This window comes from Macaca mulatta, chromosome X (assembly GCF_049350105.2).
Source record: "Macaca mulatta isolate MMU2019108-1 chromosome X, T2T-MMU8v2.0, whole genome shotgun sequence".
Classification (NCBI taxonomy): Eukaryota; Metazoa; Chordata; class Mammalia; order Primates; family Cercopithecidae; genus Macaca; species Macaca mulatta.
The window spans coordinates 160,518,174-160,535,317 of NC_133426.1; the positions used below are offsets into that span (position 1 = coordinate 160,518,174).

Below are 17,144 nucleotides of genomic sequence, written 5' to 3' on the forward strand. Positions count from 1 at the left end.
GGTGCTTACTTCAGTTGGCCCATCATCCCAAGCAACCGAAGTGACAGCTCGATTAACTGTGAAGCCACTGCAGGCCATGGATGGCTCGTGCCCCACTTCCCACTGGGAAAATGCTCAACCCTGCACTCCAGCCCAAAGGCAGGACCAGACCAATCCCCAAACTCCGTATACATAGGCCTTTTCTTCTAGAACCTCACCCAGGGCCAGTTGTGGGTTAGTCAGGAACCAGTTAGGAGACAAAAATACACACCTAGTATCTCAAGAAAGGGAATTGAAAGCATGTTTACTTGGGGTTTGAGGGCTGAAAGTGCAAAAGGGACACTGAAGTAACAGAGTTGGTGAAGGCAGAAGCTATAACCCCCAGAGCAGGGGGTGGGGGGGGGGGCAAAAATAAAGACATTGGGGTGGCCAGGAGTCTAGTAGTGAGCCTGGGAGCATGGAAGGCCTAGGGCTCCAGACTCCAAGGAGGGGCTGCTGCAGTGCATCACAGAAGTAGGAAGCCATATTATCTGCTAAGAACGGGGCAAGAGGAAGTGTCTTTGGTATCATCTTCCAGGTCACTCATTCTGTCTTCAGGGGCATCGATTTGCTGTTGAGTTCATCAGATGAGATTTTTATTTCAATGACCAGGCTTGTGTATATGCTGCTTTTCAAATCTCCCTGGACTTCTAAACTAACTTTTCTCTTTTGTATCCCTTTCTTTCTACCCTCAGGTGGTTGTATCAGAGAGACTATTAGAGATCTGAGGAGTCAGTAGCTTGACATCACAATAATGCAAACATCTATGAGAACTGCTCTGTGATCTGCTGAGAATTCTAAGCTGGTCAGTCTGTGCTTGCAGAGTTCACCCGATTAGGCCAGAGAGGAGAACAGTGGTTCTCATTTTACCCTACTCTGTTTTTCGTGTGATGACCCGAGGCCTGTGAGATACTGAGCCAGACTTACCTCCGACTCCTTCCTTCCACATGCACCACAATCCACACACCACACACCACGGGGAATCTCAGAGGGCAGGAGCGGGAGTGAGTGCAGCAAATCCGAGAAAGGGCTCAGGCTCTGGAGCCCAACTTCATGAGTCACATTTCCCTCCTGTTCTTGTCTGAAAATGGGGGTAACACTGGCACCGACATCCTAGGGCTGCTGTAAGGAGGGGGTGGATGCTCCCAGCCATTGCTGACAATGATGTGATTGGGGCTCTTCGATGATTCCACCCCAGAACTGTGACAGGTCCAGCCTGACAGGTCCAGCCTTGCTCTTTGACCTGGCCACTGATTCTCCATGATGGTGGCCAGTGCTGTCATTGTGAGGCTGTGGGCCCCACTTCAGCTTTACCTCCAAAAGTCCTGTGGCAGAATCCTGGGGTGATGTGTCCCCTCTAGGGAAGGTAAGTTGTCTCTGCCAGGATCCCAGCAGTATGACTGCACCAGGGAGGTGAGGTGATCTATCAGCCGGGGCTCACAGAGACCTGAGCCCTTTCCCCGCGCCTGTGGGCAAGCAGGCCATGCTAAAGGGTGCTCAAGGCACCTGCTGGGAGGCGGGCAGATTCCTCCTCGCCTGCTCACACAGACCCAGGCTGATATGGACCTGCTATCCCTGAGCTCCCTGTGCTGAGGGAGGGCTCACGCCATCTTTCCTTTATCCCAGAGGTAACCCTGCAAAAACACTGGATTGAGCTGAGGGGCTCCGTTCGGCACACTCACCACCTGAAGGCACAAAGACTCCTGTCCCAGAGGCCATCAAGACCAAGCACAGCAAGCTGCCACTGCACGGGCCCAGCCTCAGGTCCTGCTTAGGCCTGTTTTTTCTTTGTTTGCTGGTTTCTTTGTTATTTTTTTCTCTGTATTTAGAGACGGGGTCTCACCTTGTTGCCCAGGCTGGTCTCCAGCGATCCTTCCGCCTCGGCCTCGCAAAATGCTGGGATTACAGGTATGACCCACTGAGCCCCGACCCCTCTGCGTTTTCATTTGCCCTTTGTTTCTACCCAGGGACCGCCCTCACTCACCTGTGGCCCAAGTATGCTTGAAATGACACAACTACAAGTTGTATCATTGCTCCTTTCCTTGCCTTCTCCCAAACTCCACTACGGATGCATGGAGGACAGGCAATGGGGTCTGACAGGTGCGAGGCTCATCCCAGCCTAGTCAGCACTGGCTCATGTAACCTAGACCACAGGCTATAGCCGGACAGGGCTGGTGGGGTGACCTGCCCAGCTTGGGACAATCAGGAATTTGTAACAGGCACTCAGAAATCCCACCTACAGTTGTGCAAGGTGGCTCACGCCTGTAATCCCAAGACTTTGGGAGGCCAAGGTGGGCAGATCACGAGGTCAGAAGTTGGAGACCAGCCTGGCCAACGTGGTGAAACCCCGTCTCTACTAAAAATACAAAAAATTAGCTGGGCATGGTGGCGCATGCCTGTAATCTCAGCTACTCGGGGGGCTGAGGCAGGAGAATTGCTTGAACCCCGGAGGCAGAGGTTGCAATGAGCCAAGATCACACCACTGTACTCCAGCCTGGGACCACAGAGCAAGACTCCTCTGTCTCGGAAAAAAAGAAAAACAAAAAAGAAATTCCACCTACAGTCTCCTCACTCTCTAGTGGGTGTTAAAATGAACTTTCCGTAGCCACTTTGGGCAGAGGGAGGATACAGTCTAATCCTGCATGCCCTAGAAGGTCATGCAGGCTGTTCTCTGCACAAGGACACCTTCCTGGGGAGTGAGAGGGCTGAAATCCCTCCCGTGTCCTCGCCTCCAGCTGACTACCTGCCTGGAGAGCGGAGTGCCTCTTGCTGATCCGCACACAAGCCTGCAGGGGCGGGTGGGGGCCCTGGAGCCCAGACAGGCACCAAGCAATCTTGCAGCCCTACACGGTGAGGACAGGGGAACTGGCGGAGTTCCATCTGTTGGCTCCTCTCCCTCCTGACCTTCCCATGGGAATCCTTCCATGAACCGTTGGCACAAAGAAATTGAAGTGGGTTTCTCCATTGCTACCCTCACCATCTAGGACTCCACTGTCCTTTTTTTTTCTGAGACGGAGTTTGGCTCTTGTTGCCCAGGCTGGAGTGCAATGCCGCTATCTCGGCCCACGTAAAGGGCATGGTGGCGTGTACCTTTAGTCCCAGCTACTCGGTAGGCTGAGGTGGGAGAACTGCTTAAACCCAGGAGGTGAATGTTGCAGTGAGCCGAGATTGTGCCACTGCACTCTAGCCTGGGTGACAGAGTGAGACTCTATCTCAAAAACAAAGAAGTTGAAATTATAAAAAAGCTTAAAAAAAAATCACTACAAAATGTGTAGCACAATGGTTTTTTTTTTTTTTTTTTTTGAGACGGAGTCTCACTGTGTCACCCAGGCTAGAGTGCAGTGGTGCAATCTCGGCTTGCTGCAACCTCCGCCTCCTGGGTTCAAGTGATTCTTCTACCTCAGCCTCCCGAGTAGCTGGGACGACAGGCACATGCCACCACACCCAGCTAATTTTTGTATTTTTAGTAGAAACGAGGTTTCACCATATTGGCCAGTTTGGTCTCGAACTCCTGACCTCGTGATCCACCCGCCTCAGCCTCAGAAAGCGCTGGGATTACAGGCGTGAGACACCGCGCCCGGCCAGATTATGGGCCTTAAATTGTTTAACTATGTGGGTGATTGCACAGAAGAATAGTATAAATAACTTTATACATGGGATAACTTGCTTCAAGTTGTTTCAAAAACCGTTTTTTTGTTTTTGTTTTTGTTTTTGAGACAGAATCTTGCTCTATCACCCAGGCTGGAGTGCCATGGTGCCATCCTGGCTCAGTGCAACCTCTGCCTCCTGGGTTCAAGCGATTCTCCTGCCTCAGCCTTGTGAGTAGTTGGGATTATAGGCGAGGGCACCACCACGCCGACTAATTGTGTTATTTTATTAGAGACGGGGTTGCACTATGTTGGTCAGGCTGGTCTCGAACTCCTGACCTCAAACGATCCACCAGCCTCGGCCTCCCAAAGTGCTGGGATCACAGGTGTGAGCCACCGCGTCCGGCCTCAAAAACCTCTCAATGATTCGCTTGAATATGTGTAAAGTGATGCACAGGCCACCCTGAAGACTCTGGTGGTTTCTACTGAAACTACACATCAGGCCAGGTGCGGTGGCCAGTGCCCAGTGCCCAGAATCCCAGCAAATCCCAGCACTTTGGGAGGCTGAGGTGGATCACCTGAGCCCAGGAATCCCAGACCAGCCTGAGCGACAAAGCGAGACCCATCTCTACAAAAAGTAAAAAATTAGGTGGACGTGGTGGTGGCGTGCGCCTGTAGTCCCAGCTACATGGAAGGCTGAGGCCGGAGGCTGAAGCCCTCGCTAGGGTGGAGAGGTCAAGGCTGTAGATGAGCCCTCATCGCGCCACTGCACTCCAGACTGGGCGACAGAGTGAGACCCTGCCTCAAAAAAAAAAAAAAGAAGAAAGAAGAAGGAAGAAGGAAGAAGGAAGGAAGGAAGAAGGAAGGAAGGAGAGAAGAAGAAGAAGAAGAGAAGAAGAGAAGAAGAAGAAGAAGAAGAAGAAGAAGAAGAAGAAGAAGAAGAAGAAGAAGAAGAAGAAGAAGAAGAAGTAGTAGAAGGAGGAGGAGGAGGAGGAGGAGGAGGAGGAAGAAGGAAGAAGGAAGAAGGAAGAAGGAAGAAAGAAGAAAGAAGAAAGAAGAAAGAAGAGACAACATTACAAATAAAGCTATACATCCACTTCTGCACTTCTGCGTGGACTCGAGCGTTCAAGACGGGCGTGGCAACCCGATGACAGGAAACCCTGCAAGTTCGTGCTCCCAGGAGGCTCTTCCGTAAGGGCCACCAGCCACGGGAAACCACGACCTTGTCCCTCACCAGGAAAAGCTCAGCCTGTGGCTCCGCGAGCGTGGACCGTTCCGTGGCCATGAGCGAGAAGAACCACGGACCCCCGCCAAGAGCTGGGATGGATCTCACGGGCGGGAGGCGGAGGGTACTCGGCCCACCCCAGCGGAGGGCAGCGTGTGGGTCCGTTGAGATAACGCTCCGCGGACTCGATGACTCCTGGAGCAGAGCCCTGGCCGCGCTGCACCGCGGGAGGGAGGAGCTGCGTCTACTGCGGGGCCATGAGAGGGAGGAGCCGGTCTGGGGATGGGGGCGGGGGGGCAGAGACTGGAACCCGCGCAAGCGCGGAAATGCCCACGGCCGCGCCCTCCCGCGCGAACCGCGGCGACACCCGGGCCGCCCTCGGAGGGCACGGATGTCGCGCCGCGCTCCCGGGGTGCTTCAGTTGCGCCCACGGCCGACGCCCGGCAGCGGCGGGCAGGTGCCACGACCTCTGGACGTTTCTCGCCCCTTCTCGGGAATGGAACGCTTAGAGAAGCGCAGGTCCGCACCCAAAACACAAGGCGGCACTGTTGCGTGTGCACCGACGACTCTGCGGCCAGCGCCCCGGCTCTCTTCCCGGGAACGCTTAGGAGCCAGAGAGCGCCGCGCCGCGCCACGCCACGCCCGGCAGGGCCGCAGCAGCGCGCACGCGACAGGGTGTCGTCCATTGGGCAGCAGGAGCGTCCGCCAAGGGCGAGGGGCGGGAATTCCGTGCAATCTGAGCACGGTCATTGGCGAGGACAGGCGAAGAGGAGGCTGGATAGGCGGGTCGGGGCGGAGCTTCCTGTGGGCGCCTGGAGCCTCCGGGGAGCGACCGAGGCGGAGGTGGGGAGCGAGGCAGCTGTGGGCTCCGGCGGGCAGAGACTAGGTCTGTCCCTCCACGCCCCGCCCCGCCCCGCCCCGCCCCACCCCGCCGCCGCCGCCGCCGCCGCCGCCGCCTCGGCATCGCCTTCCGAGCCTCCCAGTCCTGGGCCGGCCCTGCGGGGCATGCGCCGAGTCCCCTTCCCGTGCAGACCGGCGGTCACTGTCCTCCCCCGGGGACGAGGCGGACAGGCGTCCCCCGAGATCAGGGCCCGGGAAGCCCCGTGAGCCGCTCTCGCCTGGGCGCCGTCGAGGGGCCGCCCCGCCCTTCCCACTCCACTGTGCTCCGAAAGTGCTTCGGGGCGCGTCTGGGGAGTCGTGGGGAAGCAGGGCCGTCCCCACCCGTCCACCCGGCAGCGTCCAGGGATAGGTGGGCAGAGCGGGCGGGCGGGCGGGCGGGCGTCCTGGGGGAAGCGGCGTCTGGAGGTGTCTGTGCAGCGTTCCGCGGTGGCGCGCGGTGGGGGTAACAAAGTCTTGCCCGTCCCTTGACAGCGGTGGCCGCCGGGGAGGGAATCCTGCTCTGCTGCGGGCGGTCGTGGGCTGGGGCGCTTCCTGGCCTGTCTCCTGGGGGAGGTAGGAAAGGTGAGTCCCGCAGAGAAGACGGTGGTGGCCAACAGGAGCCATCCCTCGACGTGGGTGCCAACAGGAGCCATCCCTTCAACCGGTCTTCCCGCGGGAGGGTGCCTGGCTGGGAACACCCGCAGGGCTGGTTCCAGCACCCATGGGACCGCTGGGTCCAGCCCAGTGTGTGTCCGGGGAAGACCCGCCTTACCCGCCAACCTTCCCGCACCGGGAGGGTTCCCAGCTGCTGGTGATGCTGCTCAGGCGGCTCCCCACAACGCCACCACCCACCCCCGGAGCCGGCCGCTGGGTTTGACCCGTCCGCCCGGGTTCCTCTTTGCTGGGCTCCGAGGCCTGGCGGGACTTCCAGTCTCCTCGGTGGCTCTGGCGACCCAGCATCCCTTTGCCCTGGGGTCAGACGGACTCCCAAGGAATTGCGTCCCGGTGGAGAAGACGCTTCCTTCCCTCTCCCTTCCTCTCCTCCGCCCCCTTTTGCTCTCTTGTCCTTGCACTTTGCCTTGTCCGTGTGTCCAGCTCTGTGTGTGTGTGTGTGTGTGACTGACGCGAGCCCTTAGTCACCTCTTGCTACTATTTTTTCCCCATGTTATCACTTGTCTCTTGACTGTGCGGTTTGCGGGTTGTGCTTGGTCACACAGGGGATTTTAGTTTTCGTGTCATCAGAATCTCCAGGCTTTCCTGATGGCTTCTGGGGGTTCTTGTCGGTTTGTTTCCTTCTGGCTCACGCTGTGTCTTGCCCCCTGGACGCTGAGCACCAGTTCCGACTGCTGGGTAACAGACGACTCCACGTTTCGGTCCTTCCCCACCTAGCGCTCCTCTCACCCCCCAGGGTTCTGAGGGACAGGCTCTGGGAGGGCTCTCGGGGAGCCAGGACTGTGGCTCAGGGTCCCTCTCAGGCTGCGGTCAGGTGTCCACTGGGGCCCAGTCATCCTATCTGACTGGGTGGGGAGCCCTCGTGATGATTCTCCCTCTGGAGGCTGCGGCAGGAGACCTCAGTTGCTCCCCACCTGGCCTTCTCCCAGGACTGCTCGGCTTTCCCCGGACCTGCAATCCAATCGAACCAGCAGGAGAGGGCGCCCTAGACCTGGCCACACACTCTTTATGACCTGGCCTCCTAAGTGACTCGCCTCACCTCCGCTGTGGTTTTTATTGGTCTCACAGGTCCACCCTGGAACGTGCTGGAGAGGGCGCCACGCTCAGGGTGGAGGCTGTTCCTGAGTGCTGCAAGTCAGAAGCGCCCTTGGCGCCTGTAGAGCTGTGTGGGCTGCTGGAGACCCCAAGCGGGCCGCCTCAGGAACGTGTCCTTGGTGTCAGCGGGAGCAGCAGGCCACCTCCTGGGGCTGACACTGGCCGAGGTCTGCATTTCTGAGGGCGGGGCGTGCTTTGACATCCTGAAAGGGTTGCAAAACCCATCACAGAGAACCCCAAGAAGGGAGACTCTGCCCCCAAGACCCAGTGTGCCCCGCAGGGTCTGTGCTGTGTGCTCGCTGGCTCTTCATGGAAGCCTTTCCCAGCCCGGGTCGGGGACTCCTGGTCCAACATCCCCAGGAGCCGGCGGGAAGCCCGTTCTGGTCACCACAGCCCCTTTTGCATGGCATGAGTGCCCCATGCCAGCCTGCATGGCATGTGCCTCCCACTTCCAATGCCCTCCTCCCAGGGGCTCATTCCTGCCCCAAGTGGGGTGACCTCTCTCTGCAGACAGGGGAGGCCTGTCCTCCCGGCATGCAGCCCTGAAAGGAGAGGGGCCGGGGCAGGGAGGGGGTGTGCCGCGCCATCGTGGTGAAGGCAGAGCAGCTCCTTTGTTCCGTGATGTGTCAGGTTGCCGGATACTGGGCTCCAGGCTCCAGGGGCAGTCCCTGGCCTGGGGGGTGGGATGTGGAGTGCCAGGTGGGTCCCGGAAGGAGCTTTCCACTGGGGCCCCAGGAGGTTGCCCCATCCTTCCCACTGGGACTGGCAGGTGACTTCCTGATGACGCTCTCCGTGGCTCTGAATTTGTCACAGAGGTTCCGTGGGCGATGAGTGCTTTTCCTGTTGGCCGGTGCCGCCTCTGGGCAATGCAGGGACCCTTGATGACAGCTCCTGACCCCTTCCAAAGCCGCCTGGCCCTCCTTGAACCCGACGAGAGCAGGTTGCCGGGCCTTCCCTGAGGAATGTGTTCCTGGCAGGTGGGGACAGCCCCTCCCCCAGGGTGTTGGGTACAGGATCCTGGGGTGCCTCAGGACACGGTCAGGCCCACTGAACCCCCACACTCCTGGGCCACCTGCCCGCTGGCTGTCCTCTGTGACCCTGTCTCCCCTGAGCCAAGGTGCCCGGCCTGGTCCCCCGGGAAGAACAGTGAGGAGGTCTGGCTCTCCCTGCCATGGGGGCCTCGGGGGCCTGGACGGGGACGGTGTCCTCCCTCCCCAGGCTGCCCAGCGCCCTCGCTCAGGGAGTGCTCTCCTAGCGGCCTGTTCGGCAGACGGGCACAGTCACGACAGCAGCCAGACCCTGTCCCGGCCCATGCACCCACCTGGACAGATCGGCGCCCTCCTAGACTTACTGGCTCCATTGAGGGTCCCAAAGGGGCTGCCCCAGAGCACCCTGGGGTCTCCAGACCCCTCGGCCCACAGCAGCTACCAGCAGCCCAGGCAGGACCCAGGGGCTTCCGGGCACAGAGGCGCCGCTCCCTGGCTTGTGAGCCTGGGGCCTCTCCAGCCGTCCCCTGTCGGGGGGGCCTCCACTCCTGCTCTGGATCAAGGTCCTGCCCTCAGGGAGAGCTGGTGCCTTCGGGGGACCGGGCCCTGGTTGCAGTTGGAGAGTGCATCCAGGGATGGTGCTCTTCTTGGCTGCCGCCCTGCCTCCCAGGGGCCTCCCCAGACACCCGGCTGCTGTCAGCTGGGGCTGGGGGGTCCTCTGGCCTAGGGGTCATCCCAGTTTGGGAGTGCCCTTCCCTGGACACTGTGTCCAAGAAGGATACATGCTCGCCCTTTGTTGGGGGCCAGGCACAGGGTGAGGGGACACTCGGCCCCACCACCCCTGTCTCCGGGAGCCCTGGCTGGGTACGGTGCCTCTTCTGAGAGATCCTGCCCGGGACTGGTGCCGCCTGCCTCCCGCACAGTTGGGGACCCTGGCCGGGCACCTCCTGCCAGCCCCCTGCTTCTGTCCTAGCCTCAGCCGGGCCCTGCAAGCTGTCCATGTGCCTGTGACACCCGGTCCCTCTGCGGATGTTTGCAAACACCCCTGCCCCCACAGTGATGTCTGGGGGCCTCTCTGGGCCTTTGTGTGCCGAGTTGAGGGTGGGTGGTGGTGGGGGGGTCTTTCCATAGTTGCCTACTTCCTGTCCTCCTCGGCCCCAGGTCCAGGGGTGCCCTGCCTGCTCAGTTTCCAGCCTGAGCCCTTCCTTGAGCTGGCCGAGTCCCCTAAGCTTCTGCAGCAGGTTCCCAGATCCACCCGAGGGACTCCTGGCCAGTGTTCCCAGTGGTGTCTGAGTGCTAGACTCAGTCCCTGGCCATAGATTTCGGGGAACCCCGCTCTGAGGGGCCATTGCTTCTGTTTCCTCTCCAGGTCCCCTCCCAGTTGCCTCGGAGAGCGAGGATGGGGCTGTCGGGAGGCAGAAGGGAGGGTTGGGGTGCAGAGGTGTGGCTTAGGGGAGGGAAAGTCAACTGGGCTACCGCCCCTCCCTGCCCTCCCTGGACTCAGTCCAGACATAACCTGCGGGTTGGAGGCCTGTGCACCCTTTATCTCCTAGTAGCCTGGCAGGTCCTCCTGGGTCTTCCTCAGTGTGGCTGGGTCCCCAGACCATAGGCCCCAGCAGGGTAGGGGCCCGTGCTCTGCTCTTGTTTTTGCTCCTACTTGCCCGCCCTTCCCGGGGAGGCCGCTGGCCACGACCATGCCAATCTCTTTCCCTGCTGCCTGCCTGCCTGGGTGGCCTCCAGCTCACCGCCCTGTGAGGCCTGTGGCCTCCCGCCAGGGCTGTCCTCAGGGGCCTGGATCCCCCTAGTTTATCTACCGCCCTTGCTGCCCCACATGTGTCCCTGCAGCCTGGGGATGATCCGGAGGGTTGGGGGATCGGTGCCCTTGGTTCACCCAGCCCAGCCCTAGGGCGGTTACCCCGGTGGCCCTGCCAGGCATGGGGCTTGGGAGAGGATACGATGGAGCCGGCACAGGGAGGGGGCAGGAGACTCTGGGTGACTCGGGGCAGGAGGGGGTGCCCCAGAGGTTCAGAATCCTGGGCACACAGTGGGCTGAGCGGACAAGTCGCAGCCTCAGGGGGACCTCCCGTCCTCCCCACTGGCACTGGATCTTTCTGGGCCTGGCTCTGCTGCCTCCCACCCCCATTCAGCTGGTGGCTTCTAGATGCTTCCAGAGTGTGCTTGGCCCCTTTGCCTCTATGCCATTGGGCCCAGGGGGAGCAGTAGAGTGGCTGGGGCTGGGGGTGGGACTTCCCCTTTCTGTGTCTTGCTTGCCCCGTGTCTCTCAGTGAGTGGCCGCCCTGAGCCTGGGGCCAGCAGCTCAGCCCCAAGTGGAAGTCAGGCAGGGCTCCTCTGCCGTTTTCCTTTCCTTTATGCCATCAGAGTCAGGAGTGGCCTATCCTCATGAAGCCACAGGTTCTACACCTCTTGCACTCTCTTCTTGAAAGTGGTAGCGGCCCAACAGACACCCTTCCTACCTCCACCGCAGCTGAGGGTCAAGGCAAGGGTCCTTCTTGGCCGGCCTTGGCGCTGTCACCTTTTGGACCTGTCTGGGGTCGAGGTCAAAGGCCTTACCAGGACCACGGGTTCTGGGCCCTGGCCCTGCATTTCCTCTCCACCGTCTCCTTCTCCACTGGCCACCTCGACACCCTCCCAGCCCCCTCTGTTGGTTCTCCTCCCTGGTCTGGCAGGGCCTGGGGGCAGCGGAGGAAAAAAATCCAGTATCTTCTTGGACAGTCCCCAGAGTGGCCTCTTGCTGGGACCTTGGGCAGCTGCTGCCCCCTGCTGTGTGTCTGAGTACTGCTGGAACCCTGCGGGGGACCCCAGATTATTTGGGGGCTTTTGAAAGCGGGGCCACAGTGGTCTCTCAGAGCTCTGGAGAACATTTAAGTGGAGGCCTGGAGGCTCTTGAGGCCCATGGAACCTTCCTAATCCTTCTGGTTCCAGTTGGGGCACCCAGTGCACTTGGGTGTGTCCAGAGTAGTTGGAATCCCTCATGGGGTTCAAAGCCCTGGGGGTTGGACAGATCACAGGATGAGCTTGGCAGAGCTCTGAGGAGCCCTGGAACAGGGAGGGAGTACTCCAAGGCCCACGGAGCCCTGGGGATTGGTGACCAAGCCCAAGTGGGAGGCCTCAGGAATCCAGGGGGAGCTCAGGGAGGTGGTGGGAGCAGAGCCCTGGGGAAGGCTGTGGGCCCTCAGGAGCAGGGAGTCTCTGAGCCCTGGGGTAGGAGTCTTGCAGCCCTTGTCATTCCCTGGGGAAATGGGGTGGGGACTCCGGGAGCCCTCTTCCATCCAGTCTTGGGAGCTCTTTTGGAATGAATGAAAAGGGGCAAGCTACGTTGGGGGTGGCCGCTGTTCCTTCCTTCCCTCTCTTCCCTCACGCCAGACACCACAGGGGTTGCCAAGTACACCCGGCTGCCTCCTCTTTACTCCTCACCTGTAACAGATCCAGGACCTGACCTAAGGCCTAGAAAGCACCATTTCGTCCAGATACCTGGATATCTCTTTTCCCTCCTTGGGATGCCCCAAGCCCAGCTCCACATCCCCCATCTCCCTGACACCGGCTATTACTCCAGAGCTTTGGGATGTCAACCTTGCCTCCACCCCAGGTCCCATATAGGTTCCTGCTAGGCCCCATCTGCCTCTGTCCAGCCACAATCCGAAGTAGTGAGTGCTTCCTGGGGGAACTGGACTTCGGTGAGTTCAGTTCTTCCTGTCAGTGTACTTGGTTTTTATCAGCTGCTGAAACAGGAGGCTGTCACTGCATCCCTCTAGGGTCCTGGTAGTAGCAACCTGTTTGTTCTGCCCCCCACGTACAGGCTTATTAATGGGACCATTGGGTCCCTAAGGTGGACCTGTGAGGAGGTGGCATCCCCTGCGCATGCCTACCACCTGCCATGGACCATCCAGGTCTCGCCTGCTGCAGGGCCAGCCATCAGTCTGTTGCATTGGGCTTGGGATGGTGAGGGGCAGAGGGCAAGGGCTTGGGGAGTCCACACAGCAAGTGGCTGGGCTCTGGGAGTGAGCTAGGTAAGAGGAGCTTATAACAAACAAGAAAGGCTGAAACTGAGTGGTAAGAAAATTAGAAGTGCTTCGCTCTTTTCTGCATGTTTTCAACACACAAGGACCATGCACTATTTTAGGACCAAAAATATACATGAGGAGAGACTAGGATGCAGCCAAGATAAATGGTCAAGAGTAGCCAGGGAGGGTCCCAGCCCCAGCCCTGCCTCCACGGGTGCATGTGCAGGCACTGCATGGGAGCTGTGCCAAGTGTGGGAGGCTGGCTTGTCCCACTACCTGCAGCAAGGAGCCAAAGGCAAGGGGGACTAATGCCAGCACCCCACCCCTTGCTGGGCCTGTTTCCCACCTGCCCGTGTGCAGTGGATGGCAGCCCCTCTGTGCTTTCCCGCCCTCTGCCGGCAGCATAGAGCCAGGCGTGCCCAGCAACATGTGGCATTGTGTCTTGGGTTGTTTTTTTTTTAATTATTATTTTTTTTTTTTTTTGAGACGGAGTCTCGCTGTGTCGCCCAGGCTGGAGTGCAGTGGTGCGATCTAAGCTCACTGCAACCTCCGCCTCCCGGGTTCAAGCGATTCTCCTGTCCCAGCCTCCTGAGTAGCTGTGATTACAGGCATGCACCACCACACCCAGCTAATTTTTTGTATTTTTATTGGAGATGGGGTTTCACCATGTTGGCCAGGATGGTCCCGATCTCTTTACCTTGTGATCTGCCTGCCATGGCCTCCCAAAGTGCTGGGATTACAGGCATGAGCCACCATGCCTGGCCTGTCTTGGGCTTTAGTACCCACTTTCCACTTAAAAAAATATATGTAGACCAGGCACAGTGGCTCACACATGTAATCCCAGCACTTTGGGAGGTTGAGGTGGGTGGACCACGAGGTCAGGAGATCGAGACCATCTTGGCCAACCTGGTGAAACCCCGTCTCTACTAAAATACAAAGCATTAGCCGTGCATGGTGGTGCACACCTGTAGTCCCAGCTACTCGGGAGGCCGAGGGAGGGGAATCCCTTGGACTCAGGAGGCAGAGGTTGCGGTGAGCTGAGATTGTGCCACTGCACTCCAGCCTGGCAACAGCAAGACTGCATCTCAAAAAAATAAATAAAATAATATATATATGTATATACAGGTATATATCTATGTATATGTATGCATATATATGTATATATGTGTGTATATAATATAAACTTTGAGCACAGTGGCTGACACCTGTAATCCCAGCACTTTGGGGGGCCAAGATGGGTGGATCACCTGAGATCAGGAGTTCGAGACCAGCCTGACCAATATGGTGAAACCCCATCTCTACTAAAAATACAAAAATTAGCCAGGTATGGTGGCGTGTGACTGTAGTCCCAGCTACTAGGGAGGCTGAGACAGAATTGCTTGAACCCAGGAGGCAGAGGTTGCAGTGAGCCAAGATGGCGTCATTGCACTCCAGCCTGGGTGACAGAGTGACTCCGTCTCAAAAAAAAAAAATTATATATATGTATATATAGAAGATTATGAAATACATACCCAGGGCAGAAAACCTGGGAGCTAAGTGAGAATATAGGCAGGTGAATTCCATCACCCAGGGATGATGGGGCATTTCAGCCTTTGGAGCTTTTCTCCCATGTTAAACAAGCAGCAGTTCCAGGAGCTGAGAATGATGTGCCAGAGATGCTTCATTTTTTTTCCGTCCCCATGCCCTTGGACACTGGGGTGGACTTCAGCTTTTTCCAGTTAAAACACCCGCAGACTGCTGGTAGCATGCATGCAGCTTTGCCTGAATTTTTTTTTTTTTTTTTTTTGAGACGGAGTCTTGCTCTGTCACCCAGGCTGGAGTGCAGTGGTGCGATCTCGGCTCACTGCAAGCTCCGCCTCCCGGGTTCCCGCCATTCTCCTGCCTCAGCCTCCCGAGTAGCTGGGACTACAGGCGCCCACCACCTTGCCTGGCTACTTTTTTGTATTTTTAGTAGAGACGGGGTTTCACTGTGTTAGCCAGTATGGTCTCAATCTCCTGACCTCGTGATCCGCCCGCCTCGGCCTCCCAAAGTGCTGGGATTACAGGCTTGAGCCACCGCGCCCGGCTGCTTTGCCTGAATTTCTAAGTGGGTTCTCTGTATACGCCTTGTTGTACCACAATTATATGTATAAGCAGTTACAGGTGCTTTGGGGAATGAGTTAGGGAATAAAACTCCCAAACAAAACACAAACATCTCTGGGTAGCATTTGATTCCTATCCCCAGACCAAAGCAAAAATGCGGACCCAACAAAGCCAGATTGCAATCCTCGAGTCCCAAGACGCAGAGGCCCTTGCCATGGGAGCCCAACCCTCTCCTCCAGGAAGAGCCAACGCATTAAAAATAAATGGGGTTTTTATTGTGTGTCCACGAAAACAAAGGGTGGCCTTTGGTTAATCCCCCCCAACAAGATGACAAAAAGGAGGCATGCATGACAACAAGAACCATGTTCTCCTCTGACTGAGCGAGGCCTTGCCCTCCTGGACCCTAAGGGTTACAGGCAAGCAGGGCCAGGAGGCTGCCGAGGAAAGCACACTCAGGCCCCCATGGAGGGCCTGAATCTGCTGCCTCCCTGGTGGGACAAGGCAGGGGGAGCAAGCACTACTCTGGGCTAGGCCCAGCGCCCCCCAAGCAAGAACACATAAAAGCCCCTGCCCCTGCCCCTGCCCCCACCCCCACCCCCACCCCCACTGCTAAGGCAGTCAGCCAGGACTTCCCCAGAAGACCTGGCTCTGAAGCCCAGACCCTCATGGCTCCCTCTGGAAAGGGTTGCCTTCCTCAGCCTGCATGAAGTAGTAAATGAAAAAGAGGACGATCACAAAGACCAGGAAAAGCAGCAGCTGGCCCCAGAGTGGGACCTGGTGATCCTGGCCCAGCCCAGCCCCAGGAGCATGGTTTTCAGGCCGGATGGCACGGCGGGTGAGCCATGAAGAGGAAGATGATGAGGAGGACATAGAAGAGGTGGAGGAGGAAGTAGGATAATAGGACAGGTCCAGGGAGCTCCTGGAGGCTGAAACAGGGCGGTAGTGCGCGATGCTCTGGTAGGCACTGTCCCGGCCGTACATGGGGCGTTCCCTGAGGCAAAAGAGGGGAACAGGTGGGCCAGGAGCCTGGGTCCAGAACCAGCCCCTGTCCCTGGCCTTCCCCATACATACATACCTATCCTTGCACTCCTCTTCAGAAGACGACAAAAGGTCGTCATCACGTACCTGTAGAAGAGAGTCAAGGTGAGGGAACTGGCTGGCAGGGCCACAATGGCCCTGCCACGTCCCTCTCAAATTTCCCCAGCAGGTCCCCTCTGACCTTTGGTTAAAGGCCAGGGACCCACACCCTCCTGAATGACTCTGGGTGTTCGGCCTTTTATCCATGGGGCCTTGCTACTTGTGCTCATGCCCCAGCACCCCCCTTTGCCCCCAGGACTCTCAGGAAGAGCTGGAGCCTAGATCCCAGACCAGGGTGCAGGACGCATCCTATGTGCTCTAGTCACATAGTTCTGAGGGCTCCCCAAAGTAGGACCCTGACCAAACAGGTGTCTGCTGAGCCAAAGTCTCCCCAGAGGCCCAAGGGCCACCATTTGTACCCAGTGGCCCCCTGGATTTATCCAAACACAGCCGCGATCCCCTAGGTTGTACCCAAGTACAGTACGCCTGCCAACCAGCTCACCTGGTGGTGGAAAGTGTCAGCATCTGGGAGTGAAGTCACAGACTGGCGGAAGCCCCTGGACGGGCCCGCAGACTCGGGCTCCCCATAAGTCCTGGTAGTGAAGTAGCTCTCTTCATAGTAGTCGTCATTGTAGCCTTGGGAAGGGGGGCAGCGGTAGCAGAGGGGGCATCGGTGTGCCCCGCCTGGCCCGATGGCCCTAATCTGAATCCCATTTCGGGACCTGTGACAGTTTCTCCCTCCTAAGGCTGCTGGAGTGGTTGGGACTGAGGTCTCAGGTCCTCCCTGTGAGCGGGGTCCCTGACGCAGTCGGGTGAAGGTGCCAGCGTGCCCACCCAACCCCTGCCTTACCCTTGCTCTGGTAGAGTAAGGCGTCCTCTTTCTTGGGAAGATCATACATATCTGAATCCCCTGACGTCGAATTCAAGTCTGGATTGAAAGGAGGAGACAGAACTGTTTGCCCCCCCACCCCCACCCCCACCCCAAGACTTCCCTCCCCTTTCCCCAGTGCCGCTCTCGACCGGCACCCCTGCCACACCCTCGCTACCTCATCCTCCCCGCGTCCCAGGCCGTCCCCACAGGCGAGGCTCTCACCAGAGAAGCGATAAGAGGAGGCAGCGGACGAGCCGGGGGGCGAGAGCCGCCGCCTCTGGGTCTCATACTCGAAGATCTTCTGCTCGTAAAGCCTACGAGTTGATCCTGGCCGGACACGGGGCGGTCAGGGCCGCGGTCCGGGGAAGGGGCGCGGGGAGGGCAGCGGGGAGGTCGCGGGGCGGAGCACGAGGAGGGGGCCCGGAAGGGGTCCCGCCCGCCGCCGCGTACCTACTACAGGCCCGTGCGGGATGTTGTACCGGCGCAGCAAGGCGGTCAGCTCGGTATTTGAAAGATCTGCGTAGTCGTCCATGGCGGGTGCGGGCTCGGGCGGAGGCCTGGCGGCGGCCCGGGCCTACCAAAACCGGCCGAGCAACGGCTGCCTAGGAGCACGGCGGGGGCGGCACGAGT

The 17,144-nt window shown here is 58.6% G+C and overlaps 2 protein-coding genes and 1 long non-coding RNA gene across 6 annotated transcripts; 1 reads left to right on the top strand and 2 right to left on the bottom strand.

Annotated features, from left to right (window-relative positions):
- Positions 1–258: 258 nt before the first annotated feature.
- On the bottom strand, positions 259–5,026 carry LOC144338636 (uncharacterized). Its single transcript, XR_013412895.1, has 2 exons — positions 4,228–5,026; positions 259–2,345 (listed from the first exon to the last, which is right to left on the bottom strand). It is a non-coding gene; the product is annotated as an uncharacterized LOC144338636 (long non-coding RNA).
- On the top strand, positions 3,302–10,788 carry LOC114675007 (uncharacterized). 4 transcript variants are annotated; one of them, XM_077988987.1, is made up of 3 exons: positions 3,302–4,573; positions 4,618–5,716; positions 7,450–10,784. In XM_077988987.1, the coding sequence occupies exons 2-3, from the start codon at positions 5,113–5,115 to the stop codon at positions 7,539–7,541; spliced, it is 696 nt and encodes a 231-aa protein (XP_077845113.1). In that variant the 5' UTR covers positions 3,302–4,573; positions 4,618–5,112; the 3' UTR covers positions 7,542–10,784. The 4 variants fall into 4 exon arrangements, 3 of the variants coding, with proteins under 3 accessions (XP_077845113.1, XP_077845112.1, XP_028698157.1); XR_013412879.1 differs by having other exon boundaries at positions 3,308–5,716; positions 7,450–7,643; positions 8,290–10,788; XM_077988986.1 differs by having other exon boundaries at positions 3,308–5,716.
- A 4,034-nt stretch (positions 10,789–14,822) lies between these two features.
- EMD (emerin) lies at positions 14,823–17,144 on the bottom strand. Its single transcript, XM_001090376.5, has 6 exons — positions 16,965–17,144; positions 16,737–16,841; positions 16,494–16,571; positions 16,146–16,279; positions 15,642–15,691; positions 14,823–15,557 (listed from the first exon to the last, which is right to left on the bottom strand). Exons 1-6 carry the CDS (start codon positions 17,044–17,046, stop codon positions 15,230–15,232), a joined length of 777 nt encoding a protein of 258 aa, XP_001090376.2. The 5' UTR covers positions 17,047–17,144; the 3' UTR covers positions 14,823–15,229.